This window comes from Triturus cristatus, chromosome 7 (genome assembly GCF_964204655.1).
Source record: "Triturus cristatus chromosome 7, aTriCri1.1, whole genome shotgun sequence".
Lineage (NCBI taxonomy): Eukaryota > Metazoa > Chordata > Amphibia > Caudata > Salamandridae > Triturus > Triturus cristatus.
The window spans coordinates 1,659,549,986-1,659,576,608 of NC_140590.1; the positions used below are offsets into that span (position 1 = coordinate 1,659,549,986).

The window sequence follows — 26,623 nt, forward strand, 5'->3', positions numbered from 1 at the left end:
AGGTACGGATTTCCAGTAACGATTGAGTCTGATAGAGGTGGACTCTTCTATAATGAGCTCATGAGTTTGATTTGTGAGGCATTGGGCATACAGCTGAAGCTACATTGTGCTTAAAGACCAGAGGCTTCTGGTGTTGTGGAGCAGATAAATGGCACAATTAAGAACAGGATTGGTAAGATGTGTTTAGCCACTGGAATGAAATGGCCTGATGTCTTGCCTCTAGTGCTAATGACTATTAGATCTACTCCAGATAGAACTACTGGTTTGAGTCCACATGAAATTTTGATGGGACGTGCAATGCGTCATGCATTTGTACCTGTCAATAAGTTGATGACAATAACTGATGACATGATTCTGGATTACTGTAAAGGCCTGGCTGACGCAGTTCATTCTGTGTTTCACCAGGTTGGAGAAGACGCTACTACACTTGAGAAGAAGCAAGCTCATGATCTGAGTCCAGGGGACTGGGTGAGGATTAAAGTGCACAGAAGAAGAAATTGCTTGGTTCCAAGGTGGGGAAGACCAAGACAAGTCATTCTGACTACGACAACTGCAGTGAAGTGTGCTGGTGTGAAAAACTGGGTGCATGCAAGTCATACTCTGAGAGTTCCAAACCCAAAAGACGGGACTGGTAAAGAGTATTTTGAAGAGTCAGATTCCAGTGATGATGAAGAAACAGAACCAGTAAGGAGAAATCAGAATTCTGGAAGAGCTGAAGGAGAAAGAGAGTCAAGTGATTCTTTCTTTCCAGGAGAGACTTCAAGAGAAACATTGAGAGTTTCAAAAGGGAGATCAGATTCTGTAAGAGAGCCTGAAGTTCGAACAAGCAGTGGAAAAGAAAGAAGAGAAAAGAGCAGTTCCACAGAGACTACTCCTGAATCAGATGAGGAGGTTGAAAATCCACTTGAGATTACATCTGAAGAAGTAGGGTCAGAAGAAGATAGAGAGGGACAGATTGCGGAAGACCCCCGAGGAGGTGTAGGGAATATTTCTGATGAGCTAGGTGAAGGGACAAGTAGACAGCAAGAAGATTGCGTGTTGGAGACCCGAGGAGGGAAAGAAATAGGGAAGTCTCAAACAGTGGTGATAAAGAGTGTGGAGCGAAAGAAAACTGCTGAAGAACAAGAGGCATTTGAAACAGAATCGGATGAGAGTGAAAATGAGAAATCAGAAGGTCGAGTTCTGAGAAAGAGAACTTGGATTGGAGAAAGAAATAATAAAGAAACAAGACCAAAAAAGGTTGTAAGAGGAGATCTTTGGCCTAACAACAGAGTAAAGAAGCTGAGATACAGACTGATAAGAGCAAATACATTGAAAGCTGAACAAGTGAATGAGGTATCGAGTCAAAACGAAGTGAAGAGAAAGGAGCAAAAGGAGTCAAAAGAACCGGAGGAGATAAAGAGAATTAGAAGATCCAACCAAAAGTACAGATCACCGGAATGGTCTTATGTGGCACTGTCTGAAGGAGGAGAAGAAGAAGAAACAGTGAATCGAGACAATCCGGAGGGGATCTTGAGAAAAGTGGTTGAGGAAAAGGAAAATTCTGTTGGAATCTTAAAAGTTATCCTGACTGACATTGGAGAAGAGTCGGATGCACAGGATGTTGTTGATGATCTGATACAATTTGATATTGCTGAAGAAGGAGTGAAGAGTGATGAATATCCAAACTGAGTGAACTGAAGAAATCACTTGGTGAAAAGTGAAAAGGAGAAAGTCTGAAATTTAGCTGTCTGAAGTAATCCAGAAATAAAGAATTGCAGTAGTGGAGTAGTAGAGGCTAAGTCAAAAGACACGGTCAAAGTAGTAAAATGGCTAATATAGAGAATAATCAAAGTAGATGTGCCTTTTTGAAAAGATGGTGTAGAATGTGCTGTTGCTGTACTGGATTAATAATGCTACTATGGGGTGTTTTAGCTTTATTAGTTACATTTAGAGTTACAATAGGTACATTTGAGATACATACTGAGAATGAGACTAATGTAGAGAAGAATTCACAAAAAGTAGTCCCAACTAGAATTAGTAATACTTACATGCATAAAGATAGGTCAATTAATGATTTTTCTAGTAATGTTTTTTCAAAATTATTGTATGAATATGTGAAGACAATGGAAGTAAGGGATTGCTACGTATGTATGCAGTTACCTGCATCCGTTTCAGAGGGTGTTACTTATCACCATTTACCAGCTACGTATGGAATTTCATGTAGTGTGTTGAGTAGTGTTTTCTATTTGTTAGGGAAAATAGATTATGAGATGTCTAACAAAGATAATATTTTTGGGCAATTGTCTATGAACAAAAGGCTGAATCCAGCTAAAGAAGCTAACATTTTGGGTGAGATTTTTATTGAGAAAGAAGAATTAACATTAGATTACATTTTTAAGAATAATTTGACTTGTAGTTTTAAAGAAGAGGAGAAGGCTTTTCTAAACATGGTAGAGGAAAGGAGAATGAGCATGCATGAAAAGGTAGGGAAATACAAAGTGAGTGAGACAATTTGGGACATTGAGATGGGGAAAGAATTGAAGAATGGGGCTAGTCCAACGTTAGCTCTAGATGCACCACAGAAGGGTAAACTATGCATTACAAGGAAGAAATCCCAATATGATACATATTTTGTTGGGACTAGTGAGTGTCATGATACATACTTCATTGCGACAGGATGGGGTTTTAAAGGAGGAGAGGATCCAGTTTTCCCAGGAGTGTATTATGTTTGTGGGAACAAGGCTTATTACAGGTTGCCTGACCATTGGTATAGCACGTGTTATGTGGGCCTGGTCTTTCCAAAGATTTTTCATATAGATAGAATAGAAGATGTAGAACATATTAATTTACTAACACGATTTAAGAGAGAACCTTGGTCCGAAATAGTGGGTGATATTTTTGGTGCTTTAATTCCAGCAGTCGGAATTTCTTTAAATGCATATGGAATTCGGAAATTGTCAACAGTGGTGGATCGCTTATCGACAAGTACCGCTGGAGGGTTTCTTTTGGTAAATACGGAAATGATTGCCGTACGTGCCATGTCTATGCAAAATCGACTTGCCCTTGATATTTTATTGGCCAAGGAGGGTGGAGTTTGTGGAATGCTGAAAGTTCAACATTGTTGCACTTACATTCCTGACGAAAGCAAAGACCTGAAGGTCTATATCAAAAATATTACTGATTTGCATGAAGAATTAGTACCACTGGAAGCTGAAAGTATCTGGACCAAAATAGCTAATAAAATAGTTGCTGTTAAGAATTTTATTGCAAAAATAGGTAGTACTATTATAGGTAAGATATTGTTTCCTTTGACTTGTGTAATTGTTGCTCTATTGATACTAAGATTGGGGTGTTTGTGTTGTAAAAACAGGGGAGGGAAAAAGGAATTAATCAAAAGAAATATTGAAAAGAGAAATAAGAGGTCAAAAAGAGATCCACAAGAAATAGAATTAGAAGAATTGAGGGAGAGTGTTTACTTGGAGACGAAGAGGGATGATGAAAGGGAGTCTGGTGTGTAGTGTTGTGAAAAAGAAAAAGACATTTCCAATTTCTCCTAAAATGGGACTAAATTTGACAAAAATATTTTTTTGGGTTGTTTATTTGGTGATAATATCACCAAAGGGGGGATTGCTGGAGCAGAGTTTTCTGTTGAAAATCTATTGGGTTTTTAAGCTCCGGTTTGTCTATATGTCGAAAATTAAACATATTAATTTGTAACGTTAATTATTTGTTTTGTGTGAAAATTCTGATTAACCAATACGAACTAACAAGAGAAAACTACATGTGGGAATGCATACGTGTTGCTTAATAATAATGTGCAGGTTTTATTAAATGAATGTTGCTAAGTGTTGTTTGTTTTAAAGCATAAAACGCTTTTGAAATAACGTGTACTAATGCTTAAATGTGTTGCAAAGGCTAGATAATTACATACACATAAGGGTATTAGTGGGGTTAACACTGTTTAATCACTATGCTGTGGTAACGTTGTTTTTTTGTCTCTTTTAATTAAGATGGTCTGTTTTGGCCTATCGTAAAATGGCTGTCGTTTAAAGCCTACATTCGAGTGATGAAATTTTGATGAGAAGGCCTTGCTGAACATGGTCGAGAGTCACCTGACCACAGCCTTCGCCTGGTTTAAAATTTTTCCGTGAGGACAGCAGTTCTGGGCGTTAGTCCAAGTCCTTGGGCAAGGATAAAGTACAATGAACATTGTCCAGTTTGTGGTGACTCTGCTAGAGATATCAAGGAAGAGCGGCTTCGAAAGAAACATTTGTAAATTTGAGTTCCTTCTTCCGTTTTTATTTTTGTGATTTTTCTGAGCGGAGATTTTCCAAATGTAGCGATGCTACATCCTTTCCTGCTCGCTCTGCTCAGCGGCTCAACGGAAATCAAGAACATTTTATGTTGCTATTATTTTGTAATTTTGATTATAAATATACTAGACTAGAGAGGGTTTGTGGTCATTGCATTTGGATTTCTGAGGCCACTTCTTTCCGAACTTGCGTTGGTGAGGATCGATGCTGTGAGGACGGCGACTTGGGAGACTTCGACTAAGAGACCTGTCCTGACTCACTTATGACATTTAGCTAGAATAGGTAACTATGAGAATAATGATTTATTTTAATTGCATTTCTAATTGAACTAATTTTAGATAAAGAATCATAATTTTAAATACAGTGTTGGTGATTATTTCTTGTCAATTATTGAGTACTCCATTGTGATTATTGTTGTTTAAATCATGACTCAAGACAGTGTCAATTAGGTCTTATCGACCTTGTTGTAGATGCAGGGTATTAGGAGTTTCCTCTCTCATGGTTGGTACTTATAGAGTAATCTGAGTGTATGTTAGTGAAATGGGCCCAAGAGTATGGTGAGTGTATGTGCGTGTATCTGTGAAATTACTCTATCCGTGGAAGTAGGGAGAATGTATATGCCCTGATCTGCACCACTATGTCCCCAACCACTCCACACCCCAGAGCTTTTATCAGCAACCTCTTCCTGGTGGACAAGGCGGACGGGGGTCAGCAGCTGGTCATCATGCGAGTTAAACTAGTGGATTGTCTACCGCCACTTCAAAATGGAGGGGTTCCACCTGTTGCGGGATATCCTCCGCCCACGGGACTGGATGGTGCATCTGGACCTCAAGGATGCTTACCTCTCTATCCCAATTTTTTCCCCTCACAGGAGAATCCTGCAGTTTTTCTGGGGGTCGAAACTTACAAGTTCGCCACACTTCCCTTTGGCCTCTCATCTGCTCCCTGGTGCTTCACGAAGGTCCTCAAGCCGGTCGTGGAACACCTAAGGTCACAAGGGATGAGACTCAACGTCCACTTGGACAACATTTTGATAATGGCGCAGTGCCCCAACAAACTGGCTATACAGCTTCGGCGAGCGGTCGACCTTTTACAGAACTTGGGTTTTGTAATCAACGAGTCCAAATCCCTTCTAGTTCCCTCCCAGAAGGTGATTTTTCTAGGCTTCTTGATCGACTCCGTTAAGACTTCTCTCAGCCTTCCCGCCCAGAAGGTAGCGAAGATCCGGCCCGAACTGCGACGTGCGTTGGCCAATCCTGGGATCTCTCTGAGAGAAGTGGCCCGCCTGGTAGGCCTCCTCTCCTCCTCTATCCAGACCATCTTCCCAGGTCCCCTCAACTACCGCGCTCTTCAGTGTTTGAAGGCGACACACTTACGCAAGGGACTCTCATACTCTCAACAGGTGACCTTCTCCAGGGAAGCCAGAGAAGAGATAAATTGGTGGCTGCCCAACATGGAAGCATGGAACGACTGGGTGATTTTTGGCTCCGCCCCGGACATCATCATAGAGTCCGACGCCAGCAGGTTAGGCTGGAGCGTCAGATGTGGTGATTTTGCTACAGGAGGGTTGTGGTCTCCTCACGAGCAACATTTACATATCAACTGCTTAGAGCTCCTTGCGGACTCCTGCGTGATCCAGTGTTGGACCAAGGACATGATCCAGTCTTGCATTCTCCTCAGAACGTGCCCGCGGTTCATTACATCAACCACTTGGGGGGGTACCCAGTCGAAGGCCCTCTCCAACCTTGCCTCTAATCTCAGGCAATATTGCCTGGATCACCATATCTCGCTTACAGCAGAATACCTTCTGGGTTAAAATAATTAGATAGCAGATTTCCAATGTCGCAACTTCCGGGACGCGAGCCTATGGAAGCTGCACGAAGGAGTGTTTTCGGACCTCCAAGTCAAATGGGGTACTTTTTCAGTGGATCTATTTGCCTCTCGTCTGGACCATCAACTGCCCAGGTTTCTGAGTTGGAGGCCGCATCCCCTGGCGATGGCCACAGATGCGATTCTCCAAGACTGGAGGACAGAGAAGGGTTATGTCTTCCCCCGGATCGCCATGATCACAACAGCCTCGGCACAAGTCCGCTGTCAGGAGTCGGAGGTGGTAATGATCATGATAATTTGGAAATCGCAAGTCTGGTTTTCAGTTCTTCTAGAACTTTGTTGGGATTCTCCAGTCCCTCCCCTGTTTCCAGGGTTGCTTCTCAAACTAGCGCTGCAACCTCAACCCCTTGTATTGCAAGGGTCACAGGCTCTCATGGCATGGCAGATTACCGGGGCCGATGGGCGGTCCCAGGCCTTTCAGACGCGGCTGAGAAATTAATGTCCAAAATCTGGTTAGACAACACAGTCAAAAGCTACAAATCTACTTGGAGAAGATGGTCCCGTTGGTGTCTGCGATGGAGCCTTGATCCCATGGCAGCAGATGTGACCCATGTTTTGAATTTTCTGGCCTCCCTAGTCAAAGAAGGCTTGGCTTATAGGTCTATAAATACCTTCCACTTCGCTATGTCCGCGGGACACACAGTGGTGGACGGATCCTCGGTGGGGGAACATCCCTTTGTGTGTCGTCTTTTGTGGGGGATCCGGCTTTCCCTTGCCCCGGAGACTAGGTACTCAGCACTCTAGGATGTGAACCAGCTATTGAACCTTATTCTCTCCTGGCAACCCAATAGATTCCTATCCAGGAAGGAACTTTCGGCGAAGCTAGCCATGCTCCTCTGTCTGGTATCTTGCAGACAAGGTTTGGATGTCAGAGCCCTGGACATCAATGATTAGATTTTTACTCCTTCAGGGGTGACCTTCACAGTCCGGAGACGGACCAAGTGCAATCTCATACCAGACTTTCCCGAAATCTCCAAAGTTGTGCGTAGTCTCTTGTCTTAGAGCCTATAAGGAGATGAGGGAGGAGTTTCGTCCCCCAGGGGAGAGGCAGCTTCTTATTGCCCTGTGCAAACCACACAGAGTGGTATCCTCCCCCACAATCGTACTGAGTGAGGTAGGTGATGCAAGAGGCAGGCATTGATCTGTGTCTGTTTGGAGCCCATTCCACATGTGAGGCGATGACTTCAAAGGCTTTCGCGCTGGGGGATCGATTGGAAGATATTCTTAACGCTGCAGATTGGTCCTCAAGCTTGACGTTTAAATGGTTTTACTTCAAACCGGTGTCACACATGGCCCAACTGGTGGTAAGTAAACTTTAAATTAGCATAATCCTCGCCTCCGGTCCCGACATAGAATGAAAATTGTCCTAGCTACCGTAATGGAAAGTTTCAATTCTATTAAGGATGCGGAGGCGAAGATTATCCCACCCAGGAATTCCACGGCACAAGTGGTTGGAACCCTCCCTACTCTTAGTAAGTAACATGTTTTTCTTATTTTGCTTATTTGCATTATTGAGGGGGTTGTTTCTATACATGTGTTGTGTTCTTTGCCTTTCCATTGCAGGCTTAAACCTTAGCCTTGAAAGGGATCTAATTTGCCCTTTTGTTGCAGGGATTGATGCGAATAAACAGGATGCATGAATGGACAGCTGTGTCAGATCTCGCGAAATTGCCTGCCACGTATTGCGCGACCTTCTCCGACGGGGCCCATTCGGAAGACCTCGGGTGAAGGATCTCATCTGGGTCCAACATGTCCGAGCACAACCCTTGGCTGTCCGAGTTGGGGGGTATGGGGTTAGCCGGGGGCTGACAGGAAGGGAGCCAGGGGCGGGAGGGCCTTGCGTCCTCATCCGTGTCCCTATGGTCTTTGTCTATGGGGGGTGAGGATACTTGGGTGGGTGCATTTCTGGCCAGGAATGCCTGTTTCAGCCTGGAAAAGGTATTGAGATCCACTCCCGCTTTGCGGGTCGCTTTGCCCGTGGGGGGGTGTTAGTCTTGGGGCTGGAAGGTTCCAGCAGGTGGGGGGGGAGGGTGCTGCAGGGGCCGCAGGGTTCATCGCCATCCATTCACAGGCCTGCTCTATTTGCCCTAAGAGGCTTTTCTCCAGGGGGGCCATGGCCTCGAACACCGCCCTATTAATTGATGCGTCTACCGCATCAAAAAAGTCATCGTCCCAGGGAAGCCCACCCAATGGGTCCTCCTCCCCCTGGGTATAATCAAAGGGTTCCATCTGTGGGAGGTATCCCTTGCTGTTCTCTTACTCCGCAGGGTGATATGGCAAGGAGGCACCCAGTCAGAGCGCTATATGCTGGGGACTGAGTGTCAGGCTAAACTTCAACGTGAGGGAGACTCACTTATATAGGGCCAGGCCCCAGGAACAGCTCACCCCAGGTGTAAGGATCTTCTGTGGAGTAACACATCTGGGAGGGTCCCTGCAGGACAGCGTCCTGTTACAAATACAGACTCCTTAGTAAGGGAGCGTGAGCAATCAATACCGACCCCTGTGTAAGGAGTGTGACCCTTCACTCTGCCGAGCGGCAGTACAGTACCTTTTGGTAAAGGGCGTCTCTCTCCATGCGGATCAAGGGTCCCAACCGCAGCGCGCTGCGCTGATTCTCTGGAATGCACAGAATGCAGAGAGCGAGTCGTGGCTGGAGGCGTCAATTTGGCGCTCTCAAGCAGTGGGAGTATCGCACTGCGAAGCCCCACCTCGGCTGACAAATTCTGCAGTAAAGCAATAGAAGCAGTCACAACGGAAAAAACATTAAGCGATACGGCGCGTAAGTGTGGAGAATCAATTAAAACACACAAAGGTTAAGGACATAAGTCAAGAGCTGACATGAGTAATAAACAACACCACTTATCTTTGGCTGCGAGCAGCGAAGAAAGACAATGGATGGACAGTGCTGATGGACTATAACCCTGATTGGAGACTCCTGATTGGTTGTAGGAGGAGACTTTCGTCTTGTTGGACTCTATTGTTTTTTGTCGTTGAAATTCCCATGGCCTCACGGGAATTGTAGTTTGTTGAAGTTAGTTTTAAAATGGCTGCTATTAATTAAAGTGGAGAAAGATGAGCATAATCCTCGCCTCCACGTCCTTAATAGAATTGAAACTTTCCGTTACGATAGCTAGGACATTTTTCGTTATCCATTTAATAATGTGACAATGATTCCGACATAGGCCTGATTCGGATCCAGTAAGGAAAGCCTCCGAATCGGATTTGGCTTTAACGGATCTGATTCATAGACCTTTTTACGACCAATTCATACACAGTTCCGAACGACCAAGTACGATGTGTAGATCGTGTCCAGATTGACCGAATCGTTTACGAATCCGATTCAATCCGTACAACTGGTGCGGAGATGATTTGTACAGCTCAATGGACTCTGTTTACGAGCGAGCAAGTACGATGAACGATTCGGACAGCCTTCATGATACGGTATGTCCGGATCAAAAAGGCTGCAGGAATCGTTCTTTGGGGGCCCAAAGCAGGCCCCCCTTCACCTGGAGCCTTCCAAATTGGTCCCGTGGGGGTGCCCATGGGTCCCCCTGATTTAAGCATGCACAGCATGGTGCCCGCCACAGGGTGTATGCTTTTCCCCACCCACCCCTCTTTGCTATGGGAGCCTGTGTACACGTCCTGTATACAGGCTCCCATAGAGTTATATTGGAGTCCAAGCAAACCGAGTCCGTAAGCATGCAGATGCATTGTACCTGCTCGCTCGGACTCCAGCGCTCCGAATCATACGGAAAGCATCACAGATCCGATTCGGTCGGGATGCTTTCCTTACGAGATCAGAATCAGACCCAGAGTGTGAACATCCCAATTTAAGTGAATGGGGCAAGGGCTTTTCCTTGCATCAGGAAACAAAAATCCTATTTACTTAAATGTAATTCAAACCAAGTGGAACGAATAACTCCTTTATCATATTTTATTTTCACAATTATCACAAATTCATGGTCACATCACTGATAACTATTCTCAAAGCATGCAGTTATTTCAATTGGGTACGGAGGCTTTCACCTCTTACCATGTTCAAGTCACACATGGATATGGAAGTGTTAGGGCTCAAACATCCTGTGGAAGTCTCATTCATGTACCCTAATGCCTCTGTCCTTTTCAAAGTAAGAGCACCAAGAGAAAGGAGTAACCCTCCAGCTCTTCCTCTTTCCGACTCCCTTTTCATCTGAAGGTACAAAAATAAATGTATCCAATAGGGAGAGGCTGTATGGGATTCTGTTTACAGACACTGTTGCAAAGGGGGCCACTGCCTCCCACGCGCTCTTTAGGGGTTGCCCCAGTATCTCTCCAATAGTGCTCTATGAGCTTTAAGGAAAATGCTACTTACCAGTATGCATCTGTTCTTGGCATGTAGAGCTGCGGAGATTAATACTGTAGCATAGATCGCCATCTGGTGTTGGGCTTGGATGCTTGCACCTTGTTATTGTCTTGGAAGAAGTCTTTTGTAGTCACAAGATAGGTGACTCCTCCCTTGGACGATAGTGCGCATGGGCATCAACTCCATCCTCAGATTGCTTTTCTCCAATGATGGAGTCAGTAAGAAGTAGAAGAGATGTCCATGTGAATGTATCTAATTATTATAACACTGGAACAGATACAGGCTCCGGGGAGGCGGGTGAGGGTATGAATCTCCGCAGCTCTACATGCCAAGAACAGATGCATACTGGTAAGTAGCATTTTCCGTTTGAGGCATATAAGCTGCGAAATTCATACTGTAGCATAGACTGTATAGTAGTGTCTCCCCTAGCGGTGGTCGCGTATGTATCAGTAGCAGTGGTTTGAAAAAGTGTCTTAAGATCAGCCTTGCCTACAGAAGCCTGTTGTTTCGCCTGCACATCTACACAATAGTGTTTAGTGAAGGTGTGTGTTGTAGACCATGTTGCTGCCTTACAAATGTCTTCTAGGGGAATGTTCCCTAAGAATGTCATGGAAGCCCCTAGTTTGCGAGTTGAATGCGCTCTTGGGGGAATTGTTAGCGTACGTTTTGCTTTCTGGTAACATATTTGAATGCATTTTACTATCCACCTTGCAATTCCAGCTTTGGGGATGGCATTGCCTTTATGAGGTGGTGAGAAAGCTACAAAAAGTTGTTTTGTTTTTCTAAAGGCCTTAGTCCTGTCTATTTAATAAAGTAAAGCTCTTTTGACATCTAGTGTGTGAAGAGCTCTTTCTGCTACTGAATCAGGGTTTTGGAAAAATACTGGTAACTCTACTGATTGGTTAAGATGGAAAGCAGAGATTACTTTAGGAAGGACTTTTGGATTTGTCCTGAGAACCACTTTGGTACGATGTATTTGTAATAATGGTTCTTGTATGGTTAAAGCCTGGATCTCACTTACTCTTCTGAGAGAGTTGATTGCAACAAGGAAGGCTACCTTCCATGTAAGGAATAGTAATTCACATTTATGTAAAGGCTCAAATGGGGGACCCATGAGTCTAGTAAGAACAATGTTAAGGTTCCACACTGGAGAGGGTGGTAGTCTGGGTGGAATTTTCTTTTAGGCCTTCCATAAAGGCTTTGATAGCGGGTACCCTAAACAATGACAAATGTTGTCTGTTTTGTAGGTAAGCCAGATGTAATCTGATTGATGAGTATGCCAGATTGCATCTTTGTAGATGTAGCAAATAGCAGATAATGTTCTGAATTGAAGCATCTAATGGATCTATTTTGTTGTTGTTGCAGTAAATGACGAATCTTTTCCATTTAGCCGCATAGCAAGCTCTAGTTGTGGGGCGTCTGGCTTCTTTAATAATATTCATACATTTGGGTGGGAGGTTAAGGTAACCGAACTCTAGGATTTTAGGAGCCAGATTGCTAGATTCAGCTGTGCTGGACCTGGGTGCCTTATCTCTCCGTGGTTCTGTGTGAGAAGTCTTGGGAGGAGACGTAGCTTCTGGTGTGGAACTACCGAGAGTTCGAGGAGTGTTGTGAACCACGGTTGCCGTGACCATGTTGGGCAACTAGGATCATTTTGAGAGGCTGTTGCTTGAGCTTGCGTACTACTAATGGAATGAGTGGGAGTGGCGCAAAAGCGTATGCAAATCTGCCTGACCAGTTCATCCATATTGCATTGCCCTTGGACAACAGGTGTGGGAACCTGGCGGCGAAGGTTGGGCATTTTGCGTTTGCGTGTGTGGCGAACAGATCGATGTCTGGTTGTCCCTACATTTGGAAGAAAGGTTGAAGAACTTGCGGAGGAAGTTCCCATTCGTGTATCTGCCGACTTAACATATCCAATATCTGATTGTTCAATCCTAGAAGATGTTCTGCTAGCAGCTATATGTTTTGTGGAATGGCCCATCTCCATATGCTTTGCGCTAGATGAGACAGTTGCAAAGAATGTGTTCCTCTTTGTTTTTGTATGTAATACATCGCTGTCATATTGTCTGTGCGGACTAGGACAGTTTTGTTGAGAAGATGTGTTTGGAATGATTTTAACGCTAGAGATATTGCTATTAATTCTAGGTGATTGATGTGGAACGATTTTTGTTGAGTCGTCCACTTGCCCTGAATTGTATGGTATAGGAGATGAGCGCCCCAGCCGGAGAGTGATGTGACTGCTGTCAGCACTATCTGTGAAACCGGCTCTAGGAAGGGCCGCTCCCTGGAAAGGTTTTGCGTGTTCCACCACTACAGAGAGCGATGTGCGCGGCTGTCTACCAACACCAGATCTGTAAGTTGACCTTGAGCATGGTTCCATTGACGTGCTAAGCATTCCTGTAATGGACGCATTTGAAGTCTTGCGTGAGGGAAAATGAAGATGCAAGAAGTCAACATTCCTATGAGTTGCACGAACACTCTCGCTGGGAGGGAATGCTGTGGCTGAAATTTGGTGATGAGGGTTTGTATACTGGCTATCCTGGCTGGATTGGGATATGCCAGAGCTTTGGAGGTATCTATTGTGGCCCCTAGATACTGATGTATGTGGGAGGGCTGAAGATGTGACTTGGTGTAGTTCACAGTGAACCTCAAGTTGTGTAGTAGCTGAATGGTTTGGTAAGTGTGATGGACACACTGGTTGTGTGACTTGGCTTTTATCAGTCAGTCGTCGAGGTATGGAAAGACATAGATTTGTTGTCTTCTTAAGTGTGCTGCTACTACTGCAAGGCACTTTGTGAACACTCTGGGTGCTGTGGTCACCCAGAATGGAAGGACTTTGAACTGATAGTTTTGTCCGTCCAACATGAATCTTAGGTATTCCTGGGAGCAGGGTGTATGGGAATATGGAAGTAGGCATCCTTGAGATCTAGTGTGGCAAGGAAGTGGCCCTGTTGAAGTAGTGGGAGGACCTGTTGAAGAGTGATCATGTGAAAATTATCTGACTGTATGTAGAGATTGAGAGGTCTGAAGTCGAGTATTGGCCTTAGGGTGCCGTCCTTTTTGGGGATTAGGAAATACAGCGAGTAAACCCCTGTTCCTTGCTGCTTTAAGGGAACCAGTTCTATTGCATGCTTTTGAAGCAGTGAGAGAACTTCCTGTTTTAAGAGCGTGAGATGTTCTGTGGACATTGGACGCTGTTTGAGTGGTATGGTGGGTGGGGTTGCTGTAAGTTCCAGGCAGTAACCATACTGGATAATTTACATAAAGGCGTGGCTAGGTTATAGTCTGAGCAAAACCCAAAGGGAATGATGGACGGAGTGTTGAACATTGCAAGCACTCACCCCCAGTCAACTGATCTGGGTTTAATCCATCACCGTTCTTTAGCCCACTTTGCCACCCCAGTTCAGACATGGCCATATGCAAATCAGTCTGACCCTGTGCCTCATGGGAACAGTCCAGCCCGAACTGCCAAGCCATGTCTTTCCTGGACCGGAAACAAGCTTCCGAGGACCGGTTTCTGGCATTTCAGCCGTCTTCAGCCAGGCGTGCTTGAATCCAGTGGCAAAGTGAGCAAGGGACTCACGTCTGAGCATACCCTGCCAACTTATGGCGAACAAAGCAAAACCAAAGGGAATGATGGACGGAGTGTTGAACATTGCAAGCACTCACCCCCAGTCAACTGATCTGGGTTTAATCCATCACCGTTCTTTAGCCCACTCTGCCACCCCAGTTCAGACATGGCCAAATGCAAATCAGTCTGACCCCGTGCCTCATGGGAACAGTCCAGCCCGAACTGCCAAGCCATGTCTTCCCTGGACCGGAAACAAGCTTCCTAGGACCAGTTTCTGGCATTTCAGCCGTCTTCAGCCAGGCTTGCTTGAATCCAGTGGCAAAGTGAGCAAGGGACTCACGTCTGAGCATACCCTGCCAACTTATGGCGAACAAAGCAAGGTTATAGTCTGCGCAGAACCAATATCAAAGTAGCAATCAAAATATATGGGTTTGCTCTAGGGAACAAAAGGAAACAGCCACCCTCGTACCAGTAATCCTACGTGACTAAAAAGTGCACATTGGATAAACACTAAACAATATATTGTTCCCGAGCAAATTGACAAGTTAAGTGTCCCAAGTCATATCACATCAAATTGTTAGTCCAAAATTTTTGTGTGGATTCCAGTATTTCTTAAGTTATATTCTTCTTTATTTCCTTGTAATCACATCTGTTGATATATAGATCACCACTTCTTGATGATGAAAAATAAACGGCATCACCAAATGTAGTCAATAGCCAACACGTGTTTCGTCTCGGGATAGATCACCCGATGACTTAACTTGTCAATTTGCTCGGGAACAATATTGTGTTTAATAGTGGATAATTTGTCTTACCCACCTGTCTGTAGTGATGGAATTCCAGACAGGTAGGAACTGTGATAGTCTCCCTCCGACCGGAGTGGAATGGTCTGGAGGGAGTAGAGGGAAGTCACTGCTTATTAGTGGGCGAGGTGCGAGTGTTGTTGTTACCTCGGCCTCTTCCTTTGTTGTTATTTCCCCTGTATCCACCTCTAAAATATCTCCTGTTGGGAGATGTTTGTGTGGTGTTTTTGTAGGAAGAAGAAGCAGTATCTGCACTGATGCTCTTGGATGCTCCTCTATAGAAGGAGCGTCGAAAGGAACCACGTGTGGATGGAGACTGTAATGCTCCCATGGATTTAGCAGTCTCTATGTCCTTTTTCATTTTTTATAGAGTGGTGTCTACAGCTGGTCCAAAAAGTTGTTCCTGATTGAACTGCTGATTGAGGATAGTTGTTTGTACCTCCTGTTTGAAGCCAGAGATGCGCAACCAGGCATGTCGTCTGAGTAACACGCTAGTGTTAATGGACTTAGAGGCGGTGTCTGCTGCATCAAGGGCACACTTAATTGATGCATTAGTTATTAATTTCCCCTCTTGAATCAAATCATTGGCCTTGATCTTATATTGATCAGGTAAATATTGCAATAGGGTTTCCAGTTGGTCATAGTGAGCCCTATCGAACCTACCAAGTAATGCCTGTGTGTTGGCTATCCGCCAGTGATTAGCTGCTTGGGCAGCAACTCGTTTGCCAGAAGCATCTAATAATTTAGACTCCTTGTCCGGACGTGGCGCATCACTGGAGGTCTGAGAATTGGCAAGTTTTCTAGCGTTAGTTACCACTAGGGAATCTAAAGGGAGTTGACCCTTGAAGTAGCTGGAATCATTGGGAGCGGGTTTAAATTTTTTGTCAATTCTGGGATTGAGAATTCTAGCCCTAAGAGGGTCCTTGAATATGTCGGGGCATGTTTAATGGCACCTTTTAACATTGGCAGGGTTTGTACAGTCTTTAGTGACTGTTCAAAGGTATCTATTAGAAAGTCCTCCCCTGCGGGGTCCGAATGCTTTGGAACACCATGGTACTGAGCAGTCCTATTTACAAGCTGACTAAAACCAATATTGTCATCTGGTGGGGATGGCTTTGTTGGGTATGCTTGGGGATCAGGGAGGTCTGGGGGGTCTACTGGGTCATCATAATCATCTCAATCGTCCTGTGGTATGTCTGTGTCATCATCAGGTTCAGTAAAAGGGTCATTGTTGCCTCCCCCTTCCGCTAAATCATCATCATCCTGTGGTAGTGGTGAGTTTGGTGGAAGCATAGGAGAGTGTGGAGGAGAGACAGGCTTAGTAGGAAGAACAGGAGAAGTGGGTCGGAAAGTTGAAGTAGCACAGTCTTTTCTCTTTACAGGCACTGCAGGAATGCCTGGGGTGTCTAATTTCCTCTTCTTGTGTGGAACAGCAGTCACATGTCCTGTTTTGGGGTCTATGTGAAGAGTTTTTTGTTTCGGATCGATAGGATCCTGTTGAAAAAGTTCTTCCTCTTCGGTAGACAGCTTCTGCGCAGATTTTTTCGGGTCCGAGCGAGGTTTGGATTTCTGCTCCGGAGCCTTGGGAGGTGGTTTTGGGTCCTTCTGCTTCTATGTGGAGGCAGAAATCTTTTTTGGTTCCAAATGTCTCGGTTTCGGACCTGATGTCTTTTCTTTCGGTGCCGAGGAGGTCGGTACCAACGTCTTTTTGGGAGTAGGCTGTGCTCCCGTCTTCAGTGCCGATGGTGCCTGCAGGACACTGAAATGCGGCTTACTCGGTCCCGAGCCGCCGGAAGGCTTGTCCTTTATCTTCGGAGCTGGGCCCTGGGGCGGGGCTTCTGAAACTTGTTTTCGGTCGCGACTGGGGCCAGCAGGTGAAGTCTTGACCAGGGCCTTCTTTTTTTGAGGTGGAGTTGGGGTAGGGGCAGTTGTACTCACTCGTTGACCTGTAGTGATGTGGTCGTCAGAGTCGTCTGCTTAGGACACGATTTTGAGATCCTCAGAATCCTTTTCCGGGACAACAGGGCCTTCATCGAAGATGTCCACCGGTGCCGGAGCTGCTTGTTGCACCATGATGTGTCGTCGGGCCCGGCGATCACAGATGGTCTTTTTGGATCGAAAAGAGGCACAGGCCTGACAATTAGTCTCGTCTTGCTCGGGCGAGAAACACAGGTTACAGACCTTGTTGTGGTCACTGTGTGGAAATTTTGCTCCACACTGGGTGCACTTTTTAAAAGGAGTCCTTTCCATGAGCCATAGGCCCGAACAGCGTCGATAGGCCCAGCAGCCCGCGTCGACGACCGGAATCGAATATTCGAGGAGCGCGTCGAAGAGCACGTGATCGAGAACAATACCATCGAGTTTATGATGGTTTGCGCATCGAAAAGGTTTGGAGAATATGGTGCCGAACCGGAGCGCAGAAGTTACATCCGAACCCGATGGCGGGAAAAAACAATCTGAGGATGGACTACAAAAGACTTCTTCCAAGACAACAACAAGGTGCAAGCGTCCGAGCCCAACACCAGATGGCGATCTATGCTACAGCATGAATTCCGCAGCTCATATGACTCGAAGCTCTTTTTTAGGCCCCGATGCACAACCCGATTTTAACCTTCATCTCTCTGATGCTCCTTCATGCCTTCTGCTGCTTCCCATTACCTCCACCACTCTCATCACTCATAACAGTAACAAGGTAAACACTGCTACGTCCAGTAAGCTACTGGCATTTTCAGGAGGCCACTCAACCCACAAAGCAATGCTCTCACTTCCTTTGGCATGACCACTCCTTTCGATTCTCCCTGTTTCCAGCACCCTTGTTTCAGGAGGAGGAGTAAAGCACAATATAAGTTAGCAATAAACATTACTCTGTAGAAGGTAGTCTGAAGAAGCTCGGGTGACTATGTGCCTGCAGACACAGGCATTTTGTCCTTCTAGAAATGCCAAGCTATTTTTTTGACTCTAGGAATTCATATGAGGAAGGGATTTTAATGTGGAAGTATTTTCAAATATTTCTTCCTAAGCCAAAAGGAATAAAGAGGTTAGTAACAATCAGCTCATGAGCAAAGAGTCACTAGATGAATTAATGATTCTGATGAATAAGTTTCAACATGTTTAGAAAGAGACATTTCCTCAATTTATATTTTCATTGCACTTACCGTGGTAAGTCTTTAACTGTCATTCCAAAGTCTGGGTCAGAAGCAGTTTTGTGACTTCCATCTTTTAACTGATGAGCTTCAGACACCTGCGTAACCACATAGCACTGAGACGCTGCAGTGACAAACCAATAAGAAATAAGACCACAGAGAGCAAAGAGGAACAGATAGAACTACCACATTCAAATCAGTACATGGGATTCTAAAATGTATTAGCAGGATTTTATATCAGGCACTCTTAATCCTCCCAAGAACAATCTACAGCTGATGTCTCTTACTGCCTTTGGTACAAAAACATGAGATCTCGCTCCACTCCCTGTTTTAAGCAGGCCATGCTCTGCAGATCATTCTCTGTCAATGTTCTGAGTATTTTAAATGCCCTCATTCTTCATACCAATGTCCCTTTCTTCACAAAGTTTTAAATCCCTGTATTAGTGTATGGAGTCGCTACACACACTGTTTTGGTCTCGTGGTGAGTATATATTTATTGGATACAGAAAAAAACAATGAAATAAGGATGGGTGTAAATTCAGATTAGCCTTTGAGGGCTTCAAATCACGGTGACTGGTCTCTTTTTCTTCAGGAAGCGTTACCTCTCAGAGTACCCCCCCCCCCACCCCCCAAAAAAAAAAAGAACAGGAAAAGAAATCCAAAACAAGGGATTAGAATGAATCATTCCTTTATGGGACGCTCACCTAAGTGCCACCTTCACCAGGCAGGGGTGTTGATAAACAGTAGGAGGTTTGGTGGTGATAAGGCCACCCTAACATCCACATGTACCTCCCACATGCGTCTCTGTATACCCATGTCCTCGCTATTGGGTGGCGCCCCACTAGCCTGACCAAAAGTACTGTGTATTCTTCGGTACGTGCCTCTGACCACAACCCATCTCCTGGGTCGTGGTGTTGGAAGCTTTGGCATCCGTTTCGTCACTTGAGTCACTGGGACCGTAGTTAGTACAGCACAACAGCTCCTCTTCGGAATCCTCTGCTCCGGCCTCTCTGGGGGCCTCAGATACTCCAGCAGGTGGCTCCACAGTACGGGGGTGGGCTCCCTTTGGGAATTCCTCCGCCTCCTCGCCTGCAGAGATCGTGGCTGCTTCCTCCTGCTTCCAAACTTTTGCGTATCCGCTTTTCCGTGTGTCAGTCTCGAAGCTGTTTTCACGCGGTTCCTGATTCCAACACTTCCCCTCCTCCTCGCGCTTCTTTTGACCTTCCCAGGGGCATGGTCACTCATCCATCCCTTTTCCAGGAAAGGCTGGAGCGCTCTCCGTTGCCAGGGCTGAGTCGAGGATGTCGGCCATGTTGGAGTTCCGCGCTTCCTCACAATGCCTTTGTAAAAGCATTCTCTTTCTGAAACATTTGCACGTGGCAGTGTAATCTCAAGACTTATGGCCTGATTTAGAGTTAGGCTGACAGGTTACTTCATCACAAACGTTACGTATATCCTGCCTGACGAATTTCAAGTGCATTATATCCAATGGAATTTGTAATATGGTGGACGGTATATCTGTAATGTTCATGATGGAGTAATCCGTCCACCGAACTCTAAATCAGGCCCCTAATCGAAATATCTTAGTGCAACTCCTGCCTCTATGTTCTTACTTACTGTGTCTGGCCTTTTGACTCTCTTCTCACCTTCTCTGTCTCCTTTCTCACTCTATATTTATTATTTTGCCTTCAAAGATGTGTTGTTTGTCTTATAATGAATTAAAATTCCTTTCTTATCTACTTTACATTTAACCAAAGTAGGTTCTTCATATGCTTGCTCAGCTCGCAAATATTTGTTATTGCCAACATGTGCTTGCCTCTACTACTGATCACCTGCATGGTAAATTTTACTGCATTGTGCCCTCACTGTTCAACGATCCTGTAGCCTTTTCTGTTCTCATCCATTTACATCCAAATTTACAATTTCTGTTGCTGGCCTATGTGTTTCTTTCACATAAAATGATATAATTCCGTGAATACATGCTTCTTTTCATTACCTCCTTGCCAGTCTTCCTCGCCACCTCCAGTACAAATGAGATTTGGTTCTTCGTACATAGACCAAGAATTATATGTTAGGCTCCATCTTGGGACCTTCCGCTAGTATGGCAAGCTCTACAAGCTCTAACTTTTGAGCCTTTAGCTTAGGTGAGCCTTAAGTTTCTAACTTTGAAAGTGGCCTTTCTAGTAGCAATTGTGTCAGCAAGAACAATAGAGATATTTGGGTATTTTCTAAGGACCGAGCCTTTCTAAGGATTTTGCTGTACAGGCTAATTTTAAGGTCAGATACATAGTTTTTGCTCAAGGTGCATTCTCTATGGAACAGGTCTAAGGAAGTGGGGTGACCAGCGTTTCACATTGATCCTCAATCAGAGGAGGAGCAATCTTTGCATCTTTTGGCTATCAAGCGAAGAGTGCTGGTGTATTTGGAGAGTACAGAGACGCTTCTAAAGACAGATGGAGATGGAGTCGATGCCCATGCGCACTATCGTCCTAAGGAGAAGTCACCTACCTCGTGACTACAAAGACTTCTTTCAAGACAAAAGCAAAGTGCAAACCACCGAGCCCAACACCAGATGGTGATCTACGCACAATTATACAATCTACAGCTCATATGCCTCGAACAGTATGTTTAAGCTTCGGAGGTGGAGTAGAAGGCCCTGAAGCTGGTTTTTGTGACGGGGTGGTGTCATCTTATTGGCTGTTTTCTAAGTCTTAGTTTAATGCTTTTTTAAATAAGGACAGGGATATGTAACTAAATAATAAGGCCTTGGGCCTTATGTTCTATATCTAATAGGATATTACTTTTAATAATACAGGGGGCTCCCATCTCAACGACGGGGAATGATTCAAGCAAGTGAATCTATGAAAGTTTCAATATTGGATTAACTGTTGCCACCCATGCAAAGTCAGTGCTATCTGGCAAAATAAAGGAAAACAACTGCTGCCGCCTGGCCACAGCCTGCTTTGTGGGATGTGCTAGGCGGTGAGCAGGAAGAAACAACATTACATTTTTTAACTTAGGATTTGGCTATGTGGAGGCTCCATATGTCTCTCTCTGTAACTGAGTGTGTGAGGGGGTAGAAAGAACAGAGAGAAATAGAGGGAAAGTACGAGAAGATAAAAAGGACACTACAAAGAGTAAAGAGTTAGAGGGAGGAGAGAGAGTGAGAAAGTTGCAGGCCATCAAGTGTCTATATGGGGAGCAAAGAACAGTTACGAGAGAGTGGAAGGAGACTGTAGAAAAAATGAGAAAGGTGAGGAAAGGTAAGCAAGAGAGACCAGAGACAAAAAAGAGAGATACCAGGGAAAGGAGAGACAGGAAAAGAGAGAAGCAAACATGAAAGATCCAGTTGAGGACAAAATATCTGACCGACAGAGAGAGAGAGTGAGAGCTGAGAGAAAGTGAAAGAAAGAAAGCAAGCACACACGTGGGAAAAAGAGGAGAAAGCAAAAGGGTAAAGACAACCAGCGGAAAGATGAGCTTAAGAGAATGAGAGAACACCACAGACCAACCAATGAGTGTGATGAAAACAAAAGTAACAAAGAGACAACTGTGTGTGTGAGATACCGGGAGAAATACAAGAGACTAGAGAGTGACAGACAAGTGAGAGATGTTGACCAGCGAAAGAGAGTAAAGGGACATTACAGAGAAACAGATGAGATATAAAGAGAGAGGTAAGGGAACGAGATACCTTGGAAAGAGAGGGAGATTACTGTTGAAGAGATATAAAGATGAGAAAGAGACTGCACTGACACAGTTGGGAGGTAGGTGAAAAAAAGGAATAGACGAAAGATGACCAGAGGTAGGAGACAGAAAGGGAAGAGGAGAGAAAGTGGCAGAGAGAGGAAGAAAAATATGACATTGACTCTATGTTCTAACCTTACTAACGGAGATAGCAGCATCCCTCAGATATTCATGCTTTAACTAGGGGATTATATACATACAGCACTGGAAGAAAGTCAAATTGCTTTAGAAGAGAGTTAACTAAAGAGTCAGCAACTGTTCATGAAGGCGGAATGTGAGTTCTTAGTCTGTAACTTCTGACTCACCTGAAACATAGCCTTTAGTACAGTACTCTAAATCCAAAGACTGTGAGTCTATGTAACTTGTGAAATAGGCTGGCTCAATGAGGCTTTGTGAAGGTAGGGAGTGGGGGACAAGACAAGATGGGATATGGCGGGCCTCCTTATTGTATCTTAAGTAACAATGAGTCTTTATCCTGAGCAAAAACAATAACGTTCAAGAGTTCGTAAGCGTGTAGTTGTTGGAAACTTCTTCCTTATTTCAAGGTGTTCTCTTCTTATTTCAGTAGAACCACATCCGATAATACATCATTACACTTGGTTGGTACAGTCAACAGCCAGATGATAAATGTAGCCAACACGTGTTTCGTCCTTGGGTCATCACCCACCGACTTCCTTAGGATAAAGATAAATTGGAAGATTATCTGTAACTCCATATGCAATATGTTCTGCTTTTATTCCTTCAGAACCTATGTCTCCAATTCAGTCTTCAACGGAGAAGAGTATATTAGAGAGTCTTACAAACAACGGAGAGTACTCCAAGTGAAAAAAACGGTGTCACTTGGTGTACTCTCCGTCGTGACATAGATTCTGAAGGAATAAAAACAGAACATATTGTATATGGAATTACAGATAATCTTCCAATTTATCTTAAAAAGAAGCCACGCCTGGAGAGTAGGAAACTTGGAATGCTATTTTATTTACCAAAAAATATATTAAGAACGTGGCAGATCAAACTCTGTTCAAATATTGATCTTTTGTTGTGTGCTACGCTCAGATGTTATTTGACTGCTACTTGCAATGTATATATTCTTCTGTTTTATACTCACTTAATTGTATTGTATTGTAACTGCGATTATATAGAACGTATTACCCTTAAAGCGGCTCTGAAGCACTTTTCTGTGAGTAGCACTCTCCTCCAGAATCAAAGTTCAGTGGTTAATCCATCGGGTATTGGTTTCTGGGATAAGCCTTGTGCTCTCAAGAAAACTATTCAACAAATTTGCTCTAGTTCTTGTAGTAGAATTAATAGGAGTTAGGTGTAATTATTGGAAAGGGGTAGGTAGACTAATGCAGGTAGTTCGTGGGGTGAATAAAAAGGGTAGAGGAGCTTTGTTAGTTTTCAGAATATGGTTTCAAAGAATGAGTTGTGATTTATGAAATGAGGTGAGGCCAATCTTCTTTTTTAAAAAAAATATTTTTATTAACAATGCTCATAAGACCATACATTACACAGTAGTTGCAAGAAGCCATAGTTGGAGATACTATAGGAACCAGCAGTAAATCAAGCATGAGGGAACAATACAAACAATCAATCAATGAACCCCCAACCCCCACCCTTACATGCCCGCCCCAGATTCTCTGTATTTCTGCCAGGGTGCCCACACTTTCTTCCATTTCTTAGCACACCCCCTACTTTTGTACACAGTTTCTTCGGCCCTTTGGCACCAATCGAGGTCCCGCTTCCATTTCTCCAGTTGCAGGGGTGCAGGCGCCCCCCCATTCCCTAGCAATATTGCGTTATCGCTATTCCCACAGCCAGGACCAACCATATTTCCCTATACCTAGTCCAACCCGTGCCACCTTTAATCATCAGCAGGAGCCACCTCAGCTCCATCGGGACCGCCTCCCCCATCACCCTAGACATGGTACCAGTAACCCTCCTCCACAAATGACTTATATCCGGGCATTACCATAGGATGTGGAAGAAGTTGGCTTCTTGCTGGCATCCCCTAACACATAATGCTGACTGAATCTTGCCCCATGTATATAGGCGCGTGCGGGGATAGTAGGTGCAGTGTAGGATCTTTAACTGGACTAGTCTGAAGCGAGAGCGAATTGTGATCCCTCTAGGGTCCTGCAGCGCATCCTGCCAATCCTCACCATCTATACTTCCAAGGTCCTTGACCCAGGCTTCCCTGAGAGCGATTAAGGGGTCAGGCACATTATTGATAAGTTTGCGATAGATCGTAGATGTCGGTTTCTCTGTGATGGGGTCAAGCAATAACTTGTCTTCCAGCAGGGAGTATTCTGGAATAGGCGTGCTGCTATGTATGTGTGTGCGTAGGGCATGCAAGAGTCGAAGATAATGGTAATGCTGCGACTGGTGGAGGTTATATTCCTTCTAGAGGGGTGAGGCCAATTTTCAATATAATAACAATATAATAACAGAGAGAATAAGTCTGTCAGTCATGTAACTTAGATTTGAACATTAGAATGTTGAGCGCTCCATTGAAGACAATGGGGTGCTTCTGGCTTCTAATGGCTGAGGGAAGCCCGGAGCATCAACATTCCAATGTTTGTTTACAGCTTTTGCTGTGCACAAAGGCCTCATGGAGCCCGATGGGATTTCAAGTCCCATGGCTCCGTGAGGTCTATGTTGTACAAATTAGAACATTTTTCCCTCTAGAGGAGTAATGTTCTAATAACCTTAGAGCCCTCCATATTGGGCTCTACCAGCCATTAAAGGCCCGCTCCCTTGGTGGCCGGGAGAGCCTGCTATGTCGGCCTCTAAGGCTATATTTGGACATTGGAATGTTGGGAGCTCCACTGAAAACAATGGAGTGCTCCGGGCTTCTAATGGCCGGTAGAAGCCAAGAACTGCAACATTCCATTGCTGTTGTTCACAGCTGTTGCTGGAAAGAAAGGCCTTGAGGAGCCAATGGGATTTCAATCCCCTCGGGCTCCACGAGGCCTTTCTTTAATTTGTTAGAACATTCTGCCCTCAAGGGGCGTAATGTTTTAATATTCTTAGAACCCCCGTAGCGGGCTCTACTGGCCATTAAAGGCCTGCTCCATTGGTAAAGGACTTCGGCTCGGGCTTCTAACGCTGAAGTGGGCCTTTAATGGCCGGTATAGCGTGCTACAGTGGGCTATAAGGCTATAGTAGGCTATACTCAGAGAGAGGAGGCATGGTGAGGATGGAAAGTGAGGAGAGGGTCAGTTGATAGAAAGGAGAGGGAAACAATAGTTTTAAGTTAAGGGAAATCTTTTAGGTAGGGTTTTAAGAATAATGTGAATTTAGGCTTTCTTAAACAACATGCAAAATGAGGGTGCAGAACTGCATGTAGAAAGAAATAGTGTAATTGCATTGTAGCATCTGTATACTCCTTACTATCCATATGTAGGACGCTGAAGTGCTGATCCGCATCGATAGCACACAACACACTTGTTTCTTTGAGCACATGTCTTGAGTGATGACCACCAAGGTGAAGTAATCATGTTAAGGATAGGGTGCTTGGCAGTGTGATGGATATGGAAGTGTGAGAGACAGCAGCGCATTTTGTCGTTTGTGTCATGCTGATACCATTGATTAGCTCTGAACATCCCTTTATTTGTTGACAATTGTTTTTTATGTTCTCAATCCCATTTCATTTGCTGGTGGTGATAGGAGGTTGACTACTCTGGGCTTCATTACAAGTTCCCCATAATTTCCACGGGGAGATACTGCGGCCAGAATTTCTGATACGGTTGGTATAGCAAAGTGAGATAACAGGGATCAAAGTTGTTTCCCCCAGAATGGAGAATAACATGGGAAATCAGCAATACAGGGTCAAATTCTGAATGTTTCCCCTCCTTTAAAAGGAAACAATGGAAACAATCTGCAGCTGTCTAGTACTTGCATGAAGCAGGAGGTAAATGGTTGGGGATAACCTTTAGGTCTCACCTGCGTGAGCATGCTCTAGCGAAGAATTCCACTTTAGTCCTGAGGCTCTGGACATTGCAGGTGTCAGCCCTGGGGGGTGGCAGTCCCTTGGGCCATTATTGGCTCTAGGAGGAGAGGGGGATGTGCCCCCCCCCTCATATTACTTAGAACGGCCGCCCTGGGGATGTGGTGGTCCCTTGGGCACCTCTCCCATTTTGGTATTTTGGCCTGGGGGGGTGGTCCGTGAGCCCCTCTACAAATATTTAAGCCCGAGGGAGGTGGCGGTCCTACGGTCACAGGGGTCCATGGAGCACCCCAATTCATTTAAAATGGCCCCTAGAGGAGTCATATTCCCTGGGGGGATCTGTGAGGCCCCACCACAAAGTAGCCCTGGGGAGGTGGCTGTCTCTAGGGGCGCAGCCCCCCACAGAAAAATAAACCCTGGGAGGTGGCGGTCCCCGGGTAATATTAATACCCTAGGAGGGGGGCCCCGTGTCCCCCATCATTTAATAAATTATAATTTAACCATGCCCCCGGATTTAGCCCACCCGGGGGCCTCCTCATTAAGAGATACAGGAGCCCGTGGTTCATTTAGAAAAAAAAAAAGAAAGATTTTTGCGGGAGTTGCGGACTCAGCGCGTCTCCCGGTGAATTTCTTTTTTGAAAAATGTTCTTTTGGCCTTGAGGGGGTCCATGAGGCCTAGGAGATCAGAGAGTTTCTACCCTGCACCCTTTCCTTTTTTTAAATGTTTTTTCTTGTGACTCGGTTCAACCGAGTCACAAGATGGCTGCCAACACTTCCTGGTTTGAAGTGTTGGCAGCCCATCAGCTCTCAGCACGAGATCAGGAGGGGTCGTGGATCCACCGCGTCCCTATATATACAACTGGAAATTTCTTTTAAAAATACA

General features: G+C 44.8%; 1 protein-coding gene across 1 annotated transcript in view; it reads right to left on the bottom strand.

Moving 5' to 3' along the window:
* Positions 1–26,623, bottom strand: part of LOC146812650 (solute carrier organic anion transporter family member 4A1-like) — a 542,408-nt gene that overhangs the window by 294,746 nt on the left and 221,039 nt on the right. Inside the window, exon 5 of the mRNA XM_085619748.1 lies at positions 18,060–18,171. Coding sequence (XP_085475874.1) covers positions 18,060–18,171 — 112 coding nt within the window. The remainder of the gene's footprint in view (positions 1–18,059; positions 18,172–26,623) is intronic.